Genomic DNA, 18597 nt, shown 5'->3' with positions numbered 1-18597 from the left:
TTTTAAAAAGGTAGAGTATGAAATAGCTTGTTAAAGCAATGCACAGTTTCACATAAAAGAGAGCCGATAATAATCAAATTAACAGCAATTAACGTTGATGGGATAACACAGCACAGAAGGAGGCCATTCGGCCCATCGTGCCAGTGCCGGCTCTTGGAAAGAACTCTCCAATTAATCCCACTCCACCTGCTCTTTCCCCACAGCCCTGCAAATTTCTCCTTTTCAAGCATTTATCCAATTCCCCATTGAACCTAAATAACAACAGAAAATGCTGGAAAAACTCAGCAGGCCAGGCAACATCCGTGGAGAGAAAATAGAGTCGGCGTTTCGGGTCAAAACCCTTTTTCAAAACCCTTTTGAACCTTACTATTGAATCTGCTTCCACTGCCCTTTCAGGCAGCGCATTCCAGATCGCAACAACTCGCTGTTTAAAAAATAAAATTGTCCTCATTTCCCCTCTGGTTCTTTTGCCGATTATTTTAAATCAGTGTCCTCTGGTTACCGACCCTCCTGCCAGTGGAAACAGTTTCTCCCTCTCTACTCTATCAAAACCCCTCCGAGTGTTCCCGTTAATTGTCTTAATTTGTTGGAATGTTCACTTGCGAACCGAAAGTGGAGAAAGAAAAGAAATTGAATTAAGGAAGTAGGGACAACTGGAAACCATCATCTCTACAGTTTAGTCTGGGTTTGGATCCAAAGTCTCATTCGTGAAAAGGCAGCGTTCCAACTCTTCACGTCAACCAGCTCCCAATTGGCTCAGACTTATTTCACATTCGCAAAGAAAGAGCTATACACATCCAAATTGGCCAAAGTCCTTGTCTTTGGAGCTAAAAGGGGATTTGTAGAACAAAGTACATCTGAGAAAGAAAATGAATGGGTTATTAAAAGTAAATATTGGCCCAGCATAAGGGGGGGAAAAGGTTTCAACCCCAGCAAACTTACTTTTGGGTTTATTTTAATTAACGCTATGTCTGACTTTTGGTCAACATCTTTGACCTTCGCTTCGTACTCTTCTCCATTCTTCAGCTCCACTTTTATTTTCTGTTTGTTGCTGAGTACGTGTGCGTTGGTGACAATGAGCCCATCTTCTGATACAATGAACCCCGAGCCACTCGCCACCGAGATCTCCCGGTTAGTGAAGGGCATCCTGCAAAGCAACAAGCAATGTTAACAGCACACAGTCAGCAACGTGCAGTGCACTTCTCCCGCATGTTGCTGTACTCTAAGCTATCATACAGTTAATTGTTCTTAGTTACATACTCTTTTTTTTAAATCATCAAAACTTACTCTCACGAGGATATCTTATCTCATCTTCATGGTAATAACAACAGGAAACGCTGGAAAAACTCAGCAGGCCAGGCAGCATCGGTGGAGAGAGAAAAACGTTTCAGGTCGATGACCTTTCGTCAGAACTTGAAAAAAGCAGGAAATGGAAAGCAAGTTTAGGGGCTGGGAAAAGGGGGAGGGGATGAAAGAACAAAAGGGAAGGTCAGTGATAGGATAGAAAGCAAGAGAGATTAAGAGATATTCAAGGCGGGAGGAGGTGGTAATGGGGCAGGTTAAGGAACAAAGGATGGCTCTAGATGGGGTGTGAATTGCGCTGGCAGAATGAAGGACAGCTGAAGGGAGGGAAGAAAAAACAAAAAGTGTGGATAAAAAAAGGAATATATATAAATGTGTGATAGGGGCCGAGGTTATGATCTGAAATTATCATCTTCATGGTGTTTGGCCCAAGACAAAGAAACATTTTAGAGGGTGTAGGTGAAACGAGTGAGACTGCACGGAAAGCCGGTGCAGTGCGAATGGGCCACCTTCTGTGTGTTGGACATCCTGGAGTATTCTATGTTGAACATCTTGGGGAGTTAATAATCGACCTTCCTTCTATCTTGGAGCAACAGCCTTTCCAAGATAAAGAAGATGGTACAAGGACTAGGGGACACAGATTGAAGGTTTTGGGCATGAGATACAGGGAGGACGTGAGGAAAAGCTTTTTTTACGCAGCGAGTGGTGAGGACCTGGAACTCGCTGCCGACGGAAGTGGTGGAAGCGGAGACACTCAATGTTTTCAAGGGGAGACTGGATAGGCACTTGAGGGAAATAAACTTGCAGGGCTACCGGGATAGAGTGGGGGAATGGGACTGACTGGATTGCTCTACAGAGAGCCGGCACAGACTCGATGAACCGAATGGCCTCCTTCTGTGCCGTTATGACTCTGAGATAGTGTGGTGCCACAGGAGAAAGCATAGCCTATCTTCTGCTCCAAATGTCTGAGTATTGTCTAGGAGAAATGCTTGTGCGAGGAAGTAAGTGACTGGAACGCCATCAACTGCGAGTGAATGAAGTATAACTTTAGTGGTAAGTAACTTTCCCTCTAAGCTGAGCGGTCGCGCAACCCGGGACCGGCTTTTCCAGTCTTAAGTTTCGCGCATGCGCAAAACTGTGAATGGGCTGCGTGGCCCTTTAAAGGAGCCGCGCACCAAAAAAATAATTCTGGGAAACATTGATGGCTAGTGTAATAAACATAGGCAGAGGGGTCCATTAGCTATAGTATAGAAAGATAAGCTGTTAATAAAACTACTCCTCAAAGGATTCGAGAACAGTTCAGTCAGGAAGTCTTGTTTGAGAGAAGTATCTCTGGAGTAAACAACTAGGACTGTTTATGTAAATAGACTGTTTATAAAGGAATCAGGAACAACAATAACTTGTATTTATATAGCGCCTTTGACGTAGTAAAACGCCCCAAGGCAGAAACAGCTTGAGGTTGTATCTGTGACATGTACCTTTGATGTAGGCAAACTAACGTGTATAAAGGAGCATGGTTTGAGACAGGTTTTTGGAGAGCTCAAAAGATACAGAGACCGAAAAGCTACTCTCTGTGTACAGTTAGATTGATTGCCTATGCTGTGTATGAATAAAGTCTGTTCCGTAAACTCCACCATCAAGTGTCTCATGCTTTCTTGAAGTGTGTCATTGTAGACCATAGAGGGAAGGAGGTTGACTAACAGTTGATCCTAGCACTGTGCCATTAATCTATCATCTGAAAAATCATACTTGGGTCGCAGATTCTGATTGGATGTATTTCATGAGGCTTCATCACATGACCTCCAACTGCCCCGCCCGGTCAAACAGTTTCCCCCCGTCTCCAATGTATAATTTTTTAATTCATTCTTGGGATGTGGGTGTTGCCAGCAAGGCCGGCCTTTATTGCCCATCCTTAGTTGTCCTCGAGAAGGTGGTGGTGAACCTTCTACCTGAACCTCATGTAACGTTGGGTTACAGTGTCATTTATAATAATTAATTAATAAACAAAATGATAGCAATGACTCAGAGAAGGTGCATCAAGCTTGTGCTGGTGCTAGCTCTGCAACTGCAGCTATCTACTCTCGTGACATTTCCCTGTCCTTTTGAGTGAAACATATCTAGCTTAGGATGGTTTATGATCCATCGACCTCTGGGCTACGGATCCTGTTGCACATCCGCTACACCAGAATGCTTTGAGGCTGAAAATGTACGAAAGAATTTATGACATTTGAGAAGGACACATTTTTTCATGAATATTGACAAATGTCTCATCTCCCTGGGCATTTTGCCTTTGCTGCTTATTAATCCACAGCTCGCATGAATGTTGAGAGAAGACGTATGTCTTGAAGGCTCTTTGGGGGAAGGAAGCGTAGATTTTCTTTATAATTCAGAAAATACCTGCTCCCTCCCGAATGTGATTCTATATATTCCCTTCATATCCCTATAAAAAAGGACCATAAAATGACCGGCTTGTCAGGTTGAACCGTGTGAATGTGCAATTGCCAAGTACATATATGTGTTTTACTCTTAAAATAATTGATGCTCACCTCCGAAAAAGTTCAAGATGAACTACAGCAGGAGCAATTTTCTCCACCACATCTGCGATGAAGTTAAACTTGTATCTCATGCTGTCCGGGTGCTGGTGACCTAAACTAAGCAAGTGTTTTTCATTTAGTAAAAAAGGTCCATAACATAGGCAGTCTGTCACTTACTTGATGGTGGCAAAGTTGAGCCCTTGAATGTTCTTTATTAAGAGGAGGGATTATCAAGACCCTTGTGAACTTGTTAGGCACAGCAGCAACAAGAAGCATTTATATAGCGCCTTTAACGTACTAAAATGTCCCAAGGAGCTTCACAGGAGCGTTATCAATCAAAATTTGACACCGAGCCACATACCAAAAGCTTGGTCAAAGCGGTAGGATTTAAGGAGCATCTTAAAGGAGGAAAGAGAGGAAGAGATGCAGAGAGGTTTAGGGAGGGGATTCCATAGCTTAGGGCCTGGGCAGCCAATGGTGGGGCGATTAAAATCGAGGATGCTCAAGAGGCCAGAATGGGAGGAGTGCAGAGATCTCGGGGGGGTTGTGGGGCTGGAAGAGATTACAGAGATAGGGAGGGGCGAGGAGGCCATGGAGGGATTTGGAAACAGGGATGAGAATTTTAAAATCGAGGCGTTGCTTAACCGGGAGCCAATGTAGGTCAGCGAGCACAGGGGTGATGGGCGAACGGGACTTGGTGCGGGTTAGGACACCTGCGGATTGAATATGTCTGTACCTCTCTCTTCCTCAAACAGCAGCGGAAGTCTGCACATTTTCTTCCTGAGCTTGTACAAAATCCTCGCTCCCCTTTTGCTGGTTCCTCTATTTTTATCTTTCTATCCTTTTCTCACAATGGTACCTGCTTTGTAGGATTAGTATTTCAAAGTGTACCAGCGAAGATGGGTCTACACCCACAATTCCTCACACACCTCCAAGTCCCAGTTCTACATGAGCTGTGAAGGGCAGGCACCAAGGACCACCAAACGTAGGGAGGGGAAATTTAAGGTAAAGTCAACTTGCAACATCTTCTGCACACTTCCTAGGAGCGGCAGCGGCATCGGAACACTCCCTTTACCAGACACTGATTGGCGGTGTGAGAAAGGGAACCAAGGAGGCAAAGAAACAGAAATGAAGAGGAGAGGGGAATGCAATGTGAAGTTACATTGCTGGAAAAATATAAAACGGTTTCATTAATGTTCAACATTAGTGTCAGCCGTGACTCAGTGGGTAGCACTCTCCAGGCCTCTGAGTCAGAAGGTTCATGGGTTCAAGTCCCACTCCAGAGACTGAGGGAGTGCTGCACTGTCGGAGGTGCCATCTTTCGGATGAGACATTAAACCGAGGCCCCGTCTGCTCTCTCAAGTGGACGTAAAAGATCCCACGGCACTATTTCGAAGAGGAGTAGGGGAGTTCTCCCCAGTGTCCTGGCCAATATTTATCCCTCAATCAACACCACAAAAACAGATTTGGGGAGACCAAACGCAGATTGGGTGACCACTTTGCGGAACACCTCCGATCAGTCCGTAAGGGTGACCCCGAGCTTCCGGTCGCCTGTCATTTCAATTCACCGCCTCATTCCCACTCAGACCTCACTGTACTCGGCCTCTTGCATTGTTCCACGGAAACCCAGCGTAAGCTCGAGGAACAGCACCTCATCTTCCGATTAGGCACTTTACAGCCTTCCGGACTCAATATCGAGTTCAACAATTTCAGATCATAACCTCGGCCCCTATTACATTTTTACATATATTTTTTATCCACACCTTTGTTTTGGCCCTTTCCCCTTTTTTTCTCTCCCACATGGCAGCTGTCTCTCATTCTGCCAGCGCATTTCACACCTCATCTAGAGCCGTCTTTTGTCTCCACTAGTCCGATCACCATCTCGTCTGGTTTTGAATACCTCTTAATGTCTCTTCACTTCTCTTTTGTTCTCTCATCCCCATTTCCCAGCCCCCGAACTGGCCTCTTAATCGGTTTCATTTCCTGTGCTTTTTCAGTCTTGACGAAGGGTTTCGACCTGAAACGTTGACTCTCTCTTTCCACAGATGTTGCCTGGCCTGCTGAGTTTTTCCAGCATTTTCTGTTGTTATTCCACAAAAACAGATGATCTGGTCATTATCACATTGCTGTTTGTGGGAGCTTGCTGTGCGCAAATTGGTGCCGCATTTCCTACATTACAACAGTGACTACACTTCAAAAAGTACAGTACTTCATTGGCTGTAAAGCGCTTTGGGACGTCAAGTGGTCGGGAAAGGCACTCTAGAAATGAGAGTCTTTTTTCTCTTTTAATATCAAACCACTGAAGGTTGTGAAGCATCTCAAGAACTGGAATGCTTTTAACAAATGAAAATAGAAATATGACTTCTCTGTTGACATTTCAAAAGTGGGAAGGGCTGATAAATGAAATGTTATTTATGCTTGGCTTTAATCACTAAGATATTATATTCCTTTTATTTACCTATATAATCAAGGAAGGGCAAAGTTATTATTTGTTTTCGTGGCTGAGGGGTTTCACTTAGCAACCAGGCTGAGATTTGCCAAAAATAATCATAAATCCAGATCGGGAAACCAAGCCAAGATGACCAGTTAATTTTGGACCGATCCAGAGCTTTGGGACTGCAATCTCATCCTTGGGCTCCTTTCTTTATTAATAATTAAATTAAAAATTGCATCAGAAAAGAAAGAAAGACTTGCATTTATATAGCGCCTTTCACAGCCACCAGACGTCCCAAAGCGCTTTACAGCCAATGAAGTACTTTTTTGGAGTGGAGTCACTGTTGTAATGTAGGAAACGCAGCAGTCAATTTCCGCACAGCAAGCTCCCACAAACAGCAATGTGATAATGACCAGATCATCGGTTTTTGTGATGTTGATTGAGGGATAAATATTGTCCCCAGGACACCGGGGATATCTCCCCTGCTCTTCTTCGAAATAGTGCCATGGGATCTTTTACGTCCACCTGAGAGAGCAGACGGGGCCTCAGTTTAACATCTCATCCAAAAGACAGATGTAGTCAGCGGTGTCATTTTGTTGCTACTAGAGTCCAGCTCCAATGTACAGGAAACTCTCGATTTACCAGCACCTAAAACCGGAAGTCTCTGTTAACCGGCAAAATTCAGGAGTAGGTTCAGGTAAGTTTTACTTCATATTAGTGGCAGTTCCTGGATCTGTGGCTGTGTAACTGGGGTTCGTGCACTTGTTGCTAAGCAACAGGGACGCTTGGTCTGTGGTCAGAGTTCATGCACATGTTGCTAAGCAACAGGGAAGCCTGGATTTGTTGCTGTGTACAGAGCTCTTGTACCTTTTAACTATACCTCTCTGTAATCCGGACTTTTTGATAAACTGGCACCACGCCGGTCCCGTTGGTGCCGGATAATAAAGAGTTTCCTGTAACAGTGGCTGCACAGATTTGCTGGTCAGGGAGGTTGTGCATGCTACGTAACAGAAGGTAGTAGAGAAGGTGGCTTTGCATTGATGAGGAAGCGGTGTTGGGGGAAGCCATTACGCAAGGACTCTGTGTTTAGAGGAGTCATCTGTCCAGGCCTGTTTCGAACAGTTACTATTTGAGTACCTGTTCTTGTTCTGTTATACCGGTGCAAAAATAATTCTCAAGTTCTCAAAGGGTTAATCAAATGACAACCATCAAAGAATGGAACCCAAACTTATTACTGTTCCAGTACATTTAATCTGAAGTCCCATTAATATATACTAGCCCTGTACAGTGAATTCTTGGTATTCTATGTTGAATCCAAGAATAATATTCCATTCGATTTCCAACTGGGATGAAAAATAATCTGTTTAGCTAAGACCTGAATATAAAACCCTTAGATTCACTCTGCCTTGTAATGTTTGAATCTTGAACTGCTGAAGTACTGGAACTCAAAATAGCAACAGAAATTATACTTAAAATGGTGCTCAAAAAAAAAAATCAATAAAACGCAAAAGATCTCACGCTGGTAATAAACTCAGAGGCAGGTGGCTAGCTTAGCTTTTGCGCCCCACTGTCCTCGCTGTTCCAGGAAGCCAGTCTGCTCAACAAAAAAAAACTCCCAAAGGAAACAAGAAAATCCCTTTAAGTTTTTGCAGAAGCTTTTAAAATCAACTTTCCATCTGTGCTCAGGGGGTCGCGTTGTCCTCCTGTGATATTAGCACCATTAAGATTGACGGCAAAAGATTAATTTGACTTCATCAAGTAAAATGTCATAAATCTTCACTAACTTTGCGAAAAACAGAAGGCGTGACTTCAAAGCCCGAGACGCATAACATCACCCTTCCCTGGACAAGTTTATACATTGAGGAAGAATTCGCGGCAGCAGGCAAAAAAAAGTTAAAAGACGGTGGAATTTTTTGCCAGTGGCCAAGATTTTATCTTCATAAATACAGCGTGCGCAAAAAAAAACAACACAGCCTGAGGAGGCCCAAGCTTCCAAGTCTTTTCCGAACTGCAGGACAAATTGAAAAATCTAGTTTCCAAAACAAATAACACTGCTCTTTGGAACAGTCCCAGCTTTCTAAATCACAGCAGCTGTTGCGCAGAGTATGTCAGTTGAAACTAGATACTTGACCAAAACTCCTCAAAGGCTCAGACACAGCTGTGGCACGGTGATGCCATTCTTACAGCAGAACCTTAGGTAACTGCAATTTCTGTTACTCTTAAAAAGAAAAAGTCTTGCATTTCTACAGCGCCTTTCACGACCATCGAATGTCCCAAAGCGCTTTACAGCCAATGAAGTACTCCTTGAAGTGTAGTCACTGTTGTAATGTGGGAAACGCGGCAGCCGATTTGCACACAGCAAGCTCCCACACACAGCAATGTGATAATGACCTGTTTTAGTGATGTTGATTGAGGGATAAATATTGGCCAGGATACCGGGGATAACTCCCCTGCTCTTCTTTGAAGTAGTGCCACGGGATCTTTTACCTGAGATTGGAGACGGGGCCTCGGTTTAACGTCTCACCTGAAAGACGGCACCTCCGACAGTGCAGCACTCCCTCAGCGCTGCACTGGGAGTGTCAGCCGAGATTTCTGTGCTCAAGTCTCTGGAGTGGGCACTTGAACCCACAACCTTCTGACCCAGAGGCGTGACTGCCACCAAATAAGCCATGGCTGACAACTGAGTAACTCTGTTGCAAATTCTACTTTGGCAGCTCCTGATGAACATAAGAACACAAGAAATAGGAGCAAGGCCTTGGTTTAACGACCCCTCGAGCCTGCTCCGCCATTCAATAAGATCATGGCTGATCATCGACCTCAACTCCACTTTCCTGCACTGTCCCCATATCCCTTGAAAAAAAGACTTGCATTTCTATAGCGCCTTTCACGACCACCGGATGTACCAAAGCGCTTTACAGCCAATGAACTACTTTTGGAGTGTAGTCACTGTTGTAATGTGGGAAACGCAGCAGCCAATTTGCGCACAGCAAGCTCCCACAAACAGCAATGTGATAATGACCAGATAATCTGTTTTTCTTATGTTGGTTGAGGGAGAAATATTGGCCAGGACACCGGGGATAACTCCCCTGCTCTTCTTCCAAATAGTGCCGCGGGATCTTTTACGTCCACCTGAGAGAGCAAATGGGGCCTCGGTTTAACGTCTCATCCGAAAGTCTCATTGATTCCCTCACTCGCTGTAGCCCACTATCAAGCAGCCAATACAACGCGTCATCCTGTATTTGAATGCCAGGGCTTGAACCTAGCAGAACAAACCAAGGGTCTTAACCGCTACAGTCTCTCTGGACAGGGTCTATACCATACATCAGGTGGCAAATAAAACTGTTTGGTTGCAAATTTCCCTTTTGGCAGGCAACAGCAGGTTGAACAAAGCCGCTCCCAGCAGAAAACCCACAGCAGAAATCCCACAAATCAACATCACAAAAACAGATGATCTGGTCATTATCACATCGCTGTTTGTGGGAGCTTGCTGTGCGCAAATTGGCTGCCACATTTCCCACATTACAACACTGACTACACTTCAAAAAAGTATTTCATTGGCTGTAAAGCGCTTTGGTACATCCGGTGGTCGTGAAAGGCGCTATAGAAATGCAAGTCTTTCTTTAGCTGTTGAAAGTTGATCGGTTCAACTTGCGCCAATGGACAAATAATATAATCATGGAAATGTCTGCTCCCATGGACACACAATCAGCTTACCTGGCTGTCTGAGTTGACAAGCACTCCCACCGCCCCCCCCCCCTTTCTAGGATGGGACGAATGGCCAGCTATTCTCAACCAGCTGTCATGGCCAGGGCAAGATCTGTTTCCATTGGTAATATCCTCAGGACCTCATTCGCGACCCCAGGACCTCATTTATAGTCAATGAAGTACTTCTGAATTGTAATCGCTGTCGAAATGGAGGAAACACGGCAGCCAATTTGCACACAGCAAGGTTCCAGTAACAGCAATGTGACAGTGGTCTGTTTTAGTTATGCTGGTCGAGGGATTCAATATTGGCCAGAACACCAGGGGGGGGAACTCCCCAGCTCTTCTTCAAAATAGTGCCATGGAATCTTTAACGACTCATCAAAAAGACGGCACCTCTGACAGTTCAGCGCTGCACTGCCAGCCTAGATTTTTGTGCTCAAGTCTCTGGGGTGGGATTTGAACCCACAACCGTCTGCCTCAGAAGCGAAAGTGCTACCCACTGAGCCACAGCTTCACCACCAGTTGTACCAGTGGCAAAAGGGGACCAGTTAAATGGATGATCAGTATTACTTTATTTCCTATGTCTTTATAGATTAATTTGCCCCGACCCAAGCCCTAGCAGTTAGTTTGCACTGGTACTGTACGCTTTTCTACTTCTGGCATGCAGCCTAAAAAGGTCACACCAGCACGTTCACACTGATAAGAGACCTTTTAAATGTTCTTACTGTGAGAAGAGATTAATAAGCAAAAAGGATCTGCCGAGACACCAGCGAGTTCACACTGGGGAGAGGCTGTTTACTTGCTCCGAGTGTGGGAAGGGATTCACTCGGTCATCTGTGGGAATACCTTTGCCACACCCACTGCAGCGGTTCAAGAAGGCGGCTCAGCACCACCTTCTCGAGGGCAATTAGGGATGGGCAATAAATGCTGGCCTTGCCCAGCGACGCCCACATCCCATAAAAAAAAACAAATTAGAAAAAAAAAATCCGACCTTCTGAAACACCAGCGAGTTCACACTGGAGAGAGCCAATTCACCTGCTCCGAGTGTGGGAAGGGATTCACTCGGTCATCCAACCTGCTGAGACACCAGCGAGTTCACACTGGGGAGAGACAATTCACCTGCTCCGTGTGGGAAGGGATTCACTCGGTCATCCAACCTGCTGAGACACCAGCGAGTTCACACTAGGGAGAGGCCGCACCAGGTGGGCTTGTTGACTCAGCGATCAAACTATGACTCTGCTCCTCAGCAACAGCAACAACAGGATCTTAAAAGCTGCTCACAAAAAGGTCCAACAATATATCTGGAAAAATCGCACTACACAAAAAGGCTGCAAGATCACTTCCATAGCTGATACAAGCCAGACGTGCTGGTTTTTGGCAGCTCATTTGTTTGAGGTGACATTGCGGAGAAGACAGCCTGGTAAGAAGTTTAATTTTTTTTAAAAATTGATTTGAAGTGATCATGTTCTATTGTAACATGCTGACACAACTCTACATTAATATTCATGCTCGACTTTTGACCCTTCTTTAGGTTATGCTGCTTCTTCCAGATCCCCAGCCAAAATAATTCATCAAAACTGCCATGCTGAAACACCAAATACTTTCAGTTTTATTGTTATTCCTTTGGGGAGTGATCATGTTTATGTAAAAGCTCAGATTATTATATAAGTTCTGGCTTTTCAGAAGTATGTTTTAGTTGGATTCAACATGCCTACTCTTTATTATTCCCTCTCTGAAAATTATGGAAAAGTTAGGGGAAAGGTCAAAGTGACTTATTGACATGATTGGCTTTGATGGAGGCCAATCGCATCACTTGTTCCATGCTGTGTCCTACTGTTGTGAAGCATCAGTGGCGGTTTGGCCTATGGACATTCCTTCCTGCACAACATTTTATTTCCCATCTATAATATAATTTGCACATTCCTTTCAATTCTGACTTTCCTTCACAACCGTTGATGCCCCTTGCTACTCCTTTACAGTGATGTTCGTGCCTTATGTTTCTGCTCTTCCTTAAGTCAAGCAACATCTTCCAGACCCCTCGCTAGCTCCTTTACTTCCATATCTGCCTAACAGGAGTTACTAGTATGTGTACGGCCTCGTTGGTACATCAGATTTTTCTAACTTTGTGTCCTGCCATTTTCCTCAAAAACTGTGTACACTGCAGCAACATCTTCGACATTTTCACCAGGTAAGTGACCGAATATCCGCTTGAGAAACATGAAAGAATTATAATTACAAGTAACTGACCGCTCGATTATGTTGGCACTGATAACATCATATTCTGGGGAGTGCAGATTTCAAACTCATGCTCCTGCGATTTTGTCAGCGAGTCGTTAATTATGATGAACAAAAGTCTTTTTATTTTTTGTGACGGAGGTAACTTTTGCCCTTGATGTTTCACTCGCACTTAAGAAATTTAAATGTGATCTTCCTTCTGGATTTGAATGAAGCCACAAATTGGGGAAGTGACGTTTTGAAGATTGAAGAAGCATGTTTACACTAATAATTATAAATTATGTTAAAATTTTAAAAAACTCAGTTTATTCTCGGAACACTTTAATGAAAGCCTTCCAAATAAATGAATATCTATCTAAGGGACAGTGTACAATGATGGGTTGAAGGGACAGTGTACAATGATGGGTTGAAGGGACAGTGTGCAATGATGGGTTGAAGGGACAGTGTACAATGATGGGTTGAAGGGACAGTGTGCAATGATGGGTTGAAGGGACAGTGTGCAATGATGGGTTGAAGGGACAGTGTACAATGATGGGTTGAAGGGACAGTGTACAATGATGGGTTGAAGGGACAGTGTACAATGATGGGTTGAAGGGACAGTGTACAATGATGGGTTAAGGGGCAGTGTACAATGATGGGTTGAAGGGACAGTGTACAATGCTGGGTTGAAGGGACAGTGTACAATGATGGGTTGAAGGGACAGTGTGCAATGATGGGTTGAAGGGACAGTGTACAGTGTACAATGATGGGTTGAAGGGACAGTGTACAATGATGGGTTGAAGGGACAGTGTACAATGATGGGTTGAAGGGACAGTGTACAATGATGGGTTGAAGGGACAGTGTACAATGATGGGTTGCAGGGACAGTGTACAATGATGGGTTGAAGGGACAGTGTACAATGATGGGTTGAAGGGACATGTACAATGATGGGTTGAAGGGACAGTACAATGATGGGTTGAAGGGACAGTGTACAATGATGGGTTGAAGGGACAGTGTGCAATGATGGGTTGAAGGGACAGTGTACAATGATGGGTTGAAGGGACAGTGTACAATGATGGGTTGAAGGGACAGTGTACAATGATGGGTTGAAGGGACAGTGTGCAATGATGGGTTGAAGGGACAGTGTACAATGATGGGTTGAAGGGACAGTGTACAATGATGGGTTGAAGGGACAGTGTGCAATGATGGGTTGAAGGGACAGTGTGCAATGATGGGTTGAAGGGACAGTGTGCAATGATGGGTTGAAGGGACAGTGTACAATGATCGGTTGCAGGGACAGTGTACAATGATGGGTTGAAGGGGCACTGTGCAATGATGGGTTGAAGGGACAGTGTACAATGATGAGTTGAAGGGACAGTGTACAATGATGGGTTGAAGGGACAGTGTACAATGATGGGTTGAAGGGACAGTGTACAATGATGGGTTGAAGGGACAGTGTGCAATGCTGGGTTGAAGGGACAGTGTACAATGATGGGTTGAAGGGACAGTGTACAATGATGGGTTGAAGGGACAGTGTACAATGATGGGTTGAAGGGACAGTGTGCAATGATGGGTTGAAGGGACAGTACAATGATGTGTTGAAGGGACAGTGTACAATGATGGGTTGAAGGGACAGTGTACAATGATGGGTTGAAGGGACAGTGTACAATGCTGGGTTGAAGGGACAGTGTACAATGATGGGTTGAAGGGACAGTGTACAATGACGGGTTGAAGGGACAGTGTACAATGATGGGTTGAAGGGACAGTGTACAATGATGGGTTGAATGGACAGTGTACAATGATGGGTTGAAGGGACAGTGTACAATGATGGGTTGAAGGGACAGTGTACAATGATGGGTTGAAGGGACAGTGTGCAATGATGGGTTGAAGGGACGGTGTGCAATGATGGGTTGAAGGGACAGTGTACAATGATGGGTTGAAGGGACAGTGTGCAATGATGGGTTGAAGGGACAGTGTGCAATGATGGGTTGAAGGGACGGTGTGCAATGATGGGTTGAAGGGACAGTGTACAATGATGGGTTGAAGGGACAGTGTGCAATGATGGGTTGAAGGGACAGTGTGCAATGATGGGTTGAAGGGACAGTGTGCAATGATGGGTTGAAGGGACAGTGTACAATGATGGGTTGAAGGGACAGTGTACAATGATGGGTTGAAGGGGCAGTGTACAATGATGAGACGAAGGGACAGTGTACAAGGTTGATACGATGGGACCGTGTACAAGGTTGATGGTTTGAAAGAAAAGAATGAATTATATAGCACCTTTCACGACCACTGGACGTCCCAAAGCGCTTTACAGCCAATGAAGTACTTTTTGAAGAGTGGTCACTGTTGTAATGAAGGAAATGCGGCAGCCAATTTGCGCACAGCAAGCCCCCACAAACAGCCATGTGATAAAGACCAGATAATCTGATTTAGAAACTTGATTGAGGGATAGATATTGGCCAGGACACCAGGGATAACTCCCCTGCTCTTCTTCGAAATAGTGCCATGGGATCTTTTACGTCCACCCGAGAGAGCAGACGGGGCCTCGGTTTAACGTCTCACCCGAAAGACGGCACCTCCGACAGCGCAGCACTCCCTCAATAGTGCGCTGGAGTGTCAGCCTAGATTTTTGTGCTCAAGTCTCTGGAGTGGGACTTGGACCCACAACCTTCTGACTCAGAGGCGAGGGGGCTACCCAATGTGCCCCGGCTGATGGGGCGGCATTTGACTGAAGGAGCCCTGAGCCTTGTTGCTGACTGGACTGGCAGCCCCCCAACTGGGCAGATGTCCACCTCAACCAGCTAGCTGTGCCTGTCCTTGGTTACATGCGCAGGGTGGGGTGGGGTGGGCATAAGCACAGCGCCTGTCCACATACCTGAATCACAAGCTCCCTTCTGGATGAGGATCACAGGGAGCGCGTTGGAGGACTGGTGCCCACGGCTCACCGCCTTGAGGCTGCAGATGTTCTTGTAAGTCTGACCGTCGCTGCCGCACACCTGGTCGCCGTGCAGGCAGCGGCAGGTGCCCTTCTTGCGCTTGGTGGAGGAGTAGGTGCACTGGAAGCCTTCGGCACAGATGCCATGCAGGTCATCCCGGCCCCCGCAGCTCTCGCCCTCCACCGCCGCGCAAAAGGCGCAGCAACCGCACGAGTCCTTCACCTGGCCCTGGGAGCAGTCCGGAGGAGCGGGGCCACACCTGGAAGTGTCGCAGACCTCCGGGCAGGCCTGCCTGGAGACCCTGCCGCTGGCCGCAGACCAGCAGAGGCAGAGCAAGAGGCCGGCGTGCAACATGGTCCGAGCAGGTGGCATTGGGTCAAGGGAAGAAGAAGAAAGAAGGAGAAAAGCCAGCTCCCAAAAGATTTAGGGCAGAGTCGCAGCCAGTCTCGTTGCTTCTTCCTGCAAGTTCTCGGTGGAAGGATCCCAGCTCCGCACAGACCCCTTGGAGCAGCTGCTCAGATGTTTGGAGGCTGGAGGTGTTCAGAGTTGCACCGCTCCTGCACAAAAAGTCAACTGAGTGAGCCCCACTGAACGCTTCCTTCTCCGGATGGGGAACAGCTCAGTCATTCGAAGGGAGCTGACCACTTCTCCGATTTCTCCAGCTTTCTGGCTGGAGTTTGTCGTCGTTTGCTGTTGCTGCTGGAGAAAAAAAAAGTAGGGCAAGCCCCAGAGCCAATGAAATGCCTGCCAAGATCCCCTCCACCCAACCCAGTGGAGCTTTCCAGCGAGTGCCGGCCTGGAGAAAGTGTTAACCCCTGCAAGGAACCCAACTCTGATCACCAGCTCCCTGCTTAACTCAGCGTTCCCGACTGTCTGTAGTGTGTACTCTTTTTTGACTGGGTGGATAAACGAATTGTCTGTAACTTAATAAAACTTTAAATAAAACTTAACAAATTAAATTAAAATTTGATTGGCCCGGGGTGATGATGCACTCCAGTCTCCGCGGCGCCCACCGGTCGCGGAAGGCCTCGAGCGTGCCGGCGGACACCGCGTGCTCCATCTCCAGGGCCACCCGGGCGCGAACATGGCCGCGGAAGAGAGGCAGGCAATCGGGCCAAACAACCCCCCTGTCTGCAGTGTAATGTTTGAGGACATCTTTTTAAGGGGCCATTATTATTTTACAACTAGCATCAAAGCAAAGAAAGACTTGCATTTCTATAGCGCCTTTCACCACCTCAGGATGTCCGAAAGTGCTTTACAACCAATGAAGTACTTTTTGAAGTGTAGTCACTGTTGTAGTGTTGGAAACACGGCAGCCAATTTGTGCACAGCAAGCTCCCACAGACAGCAATGTGATAATGACCAGATCATCTGTTTTAGTGATATAGGCCCAGGACACCGCCGATAACTGTCATGCTCTTCTTCGACATAGTGCCGTGGGATCTTTTACGTTCACCTGAGAGAGCAGATTATCATCTCATCCGAAAGACGGCACCTCCGACAGTGCGGCACTCCCTCAGCACTGCACTGGGAGGGTCAGCCTAGATTTTTTGTGCTCAAGTCTCTGGAGTGGGACTTGAACCCACGACCCTCTGACGTGGCCTATCTCCTCAAAACGGATGGCGGGAGGACAACACATCGTTTTGATGAGCTTTTCAATAAGAAAGTAGAGGCAATCTTATCAGTCCTCCTTCTAAAGATGTAGGAAACTGCTCTATAAAACGCCGGCTGGATTCCGTTGGTAGCCCTCTCCCCTCTAAGCCAAAAGGTCCAAGCCCCAAGACTTGAGCCCATAACTTAGTACTGAGAGAGTGCTGTACTGTCAGAGGTGCCACCTTTTGACTGAAATGTGAAACTGAGTGGATGCAAACAATCCCATGGCAGTATTTTGAAGCGGGAAAGCCCTTCTGGCACCCTGGCCAAAATTCTTGCCTCAATCAGTACTACCAAAACCAGAGTATCTGGCCCGTTTATCTCATTTGTGGGATCTTGCTGTGTACAGATTTGCTGCTGCATTTGCCTACCAAACAGCAGTAACTACACATCAAAAGTAATCCATTGGTTCCGAAGCGTTTTCGAACGTTCTGAGTACATGAAAGGCTCTATGTAAATACAGACCCCTTTCTTTCTATTGCTGTGCCAAAGTACTGATGACATTTGTTACACTGGCCCGTAACTTGCGGTCATCGGCGAAGCGAAGACGTTTGCCGCTGGCCCCGAAGAAAGCCGCCCACAGAGATCTCGTGACCTCTGCGGCGAGAAGCTCGCCCTTTTCAACGTTCAACTGCGATCAGTGCAGTGGGAATTCCATCGCGCGAGCTGCTGTGACCTCAACAAGCTGTCGAAGCAGCCAATCGCATTGCAGAATTCTCACAGGCATGGAACCAGGAAGTGGGTGAGCGCCTTTTATTCTGACTTAAAAAAAAATCTTAGCGAGCAAAACAAAGATTGGGGCTCTCGCATGGGGGAAAAGGTAAACCTGAAATAAAGATGAACAAACTTTTAAAAAATATAAATTTTTAAAAGGTTGCTTAAAAATTTGACACTCCATAAAATTTTAATTCGTTTTTTAGAGCCATAACGTTCGTTTAGCAGTCAATACGTTGTTAAAACCCCGATTAATCCAACAAGGTTTAACTTTGAATGGGGTATTTAACAGCGATATCACCGCGGAAAAGCCATAGGGGGTGATTTTGCCAATGGGGGCGCGTTGGAGGCGGGACTGCTGCTTGTCGGGTTTTAGTCCCGCCTCCATCGACTTGTGCCCAACCCACGCTATTTTCCCTTGATTGACCTTGTTGAGCCCGCCCAGCGGGCTTAGCAGGCCAATCAAGGGGAAGCCGGTTACAGAGAACATCAGCGTATGATGTTTCATCTGTCAAAAATTTTTGACAGATGAATTGTCATCATTTGACAGCTCTGTGAAGATGCCAATCACTGACATTCTCTCTTGTTTGATGAGTCCTTGTATTCAAGACTCATCAAACCTCTTTCTTTAGCAGAAATTAGATGGTTGTTGCATTGGAGAATGCAGCAGCCATCTGTCATCTCTGCCGGTGAGGTGCGAGACTCTCCGCATCCCCAACTGTTGAAGCCTGCAGGAAGAAACAAAGGTAAGTAAACATTTTCTATCGCTTTTCACTCACCTCACATACTTACCTCTCCACACTTGCACCCATCACTTACCTTCACAGCGCACCTTAGCACCCCGCCGACCCACTGCTCGCCTCGGTGACCCTGGCGGGGTTTCCCGACGTCGGGAAGTCCGCGCCTCTGTTGGAAAAATGGGGATAATCCTCTTAACTGCCTGTTAACTACGTGTTAAGTGGCTGTAATCCCCTTCCTGCCTTGAGGAGATGGGACCCGGCACGGGTCGGCTACCCGCCTCCTGGCAAGATGGCACGGAGGCGGGTTGGGGATGGGATGGGCACCCACCCCACATTCTGCCATTTTCCCGGCAGTCACGCCT

The 18597-nt window shown here is 46.2% G+C and overlaps 1 protein-coding gene across 1 annotated transcript in view; it reads right to left on the bottom strand.

Annotated features, from left to right (window-relative positions):
- LOC147097982 (serine protease HTRA1-like) overlaps positions 1 to 15962 on the bottom strand; it is a 37526-nt gene extending 21564 nt beyond the window's left edge. Inside the window, exons 1-3 of the mRNA XM_085971175.1 lie at positions 15068 to 15962; positions 3849 to 3948; positions 943 to 1147 (exon numbers count right to left, since the gene is read on the bottom strand). Of these exons, the coding sequence (XP_085827301.1) occupies positions 943 to 1147; positions 3849 to 3948; positions 15068 to 15500 (738 nt within the window). The 5' untranslated portion in view covers positions 15501 to 15962. The remainder of the gene's footprint in view (positions 1 to 942; positions 1148 to 3848; positions 3949 to 15067) is intronic.
- Between the last annotated feature and the right edge of the window lie 2635 nt (positions 15963 to 18597).

The sequence above is a fragment of the Somniosus microcephalus genome, chromosome 30 (assembly GCF_052327205.1).
Source record: "Somniosus microcephalus isolate GS21.2 chromosome 30, FLI_Smic_1.0, whole genome shotgun sequence".
Lineage (NCBI taxonomy): Eukaryota > Metazoa > Chordata > Chondrichthyes > Squaliformes > Somniosidae > Somniosus > Somniosus microcephalus.
The sequence above is the reverse complement of the archived record's forward strand: the minus strand, read 5'-3'. Positions and strand labels throughout refer to the sequence as shown.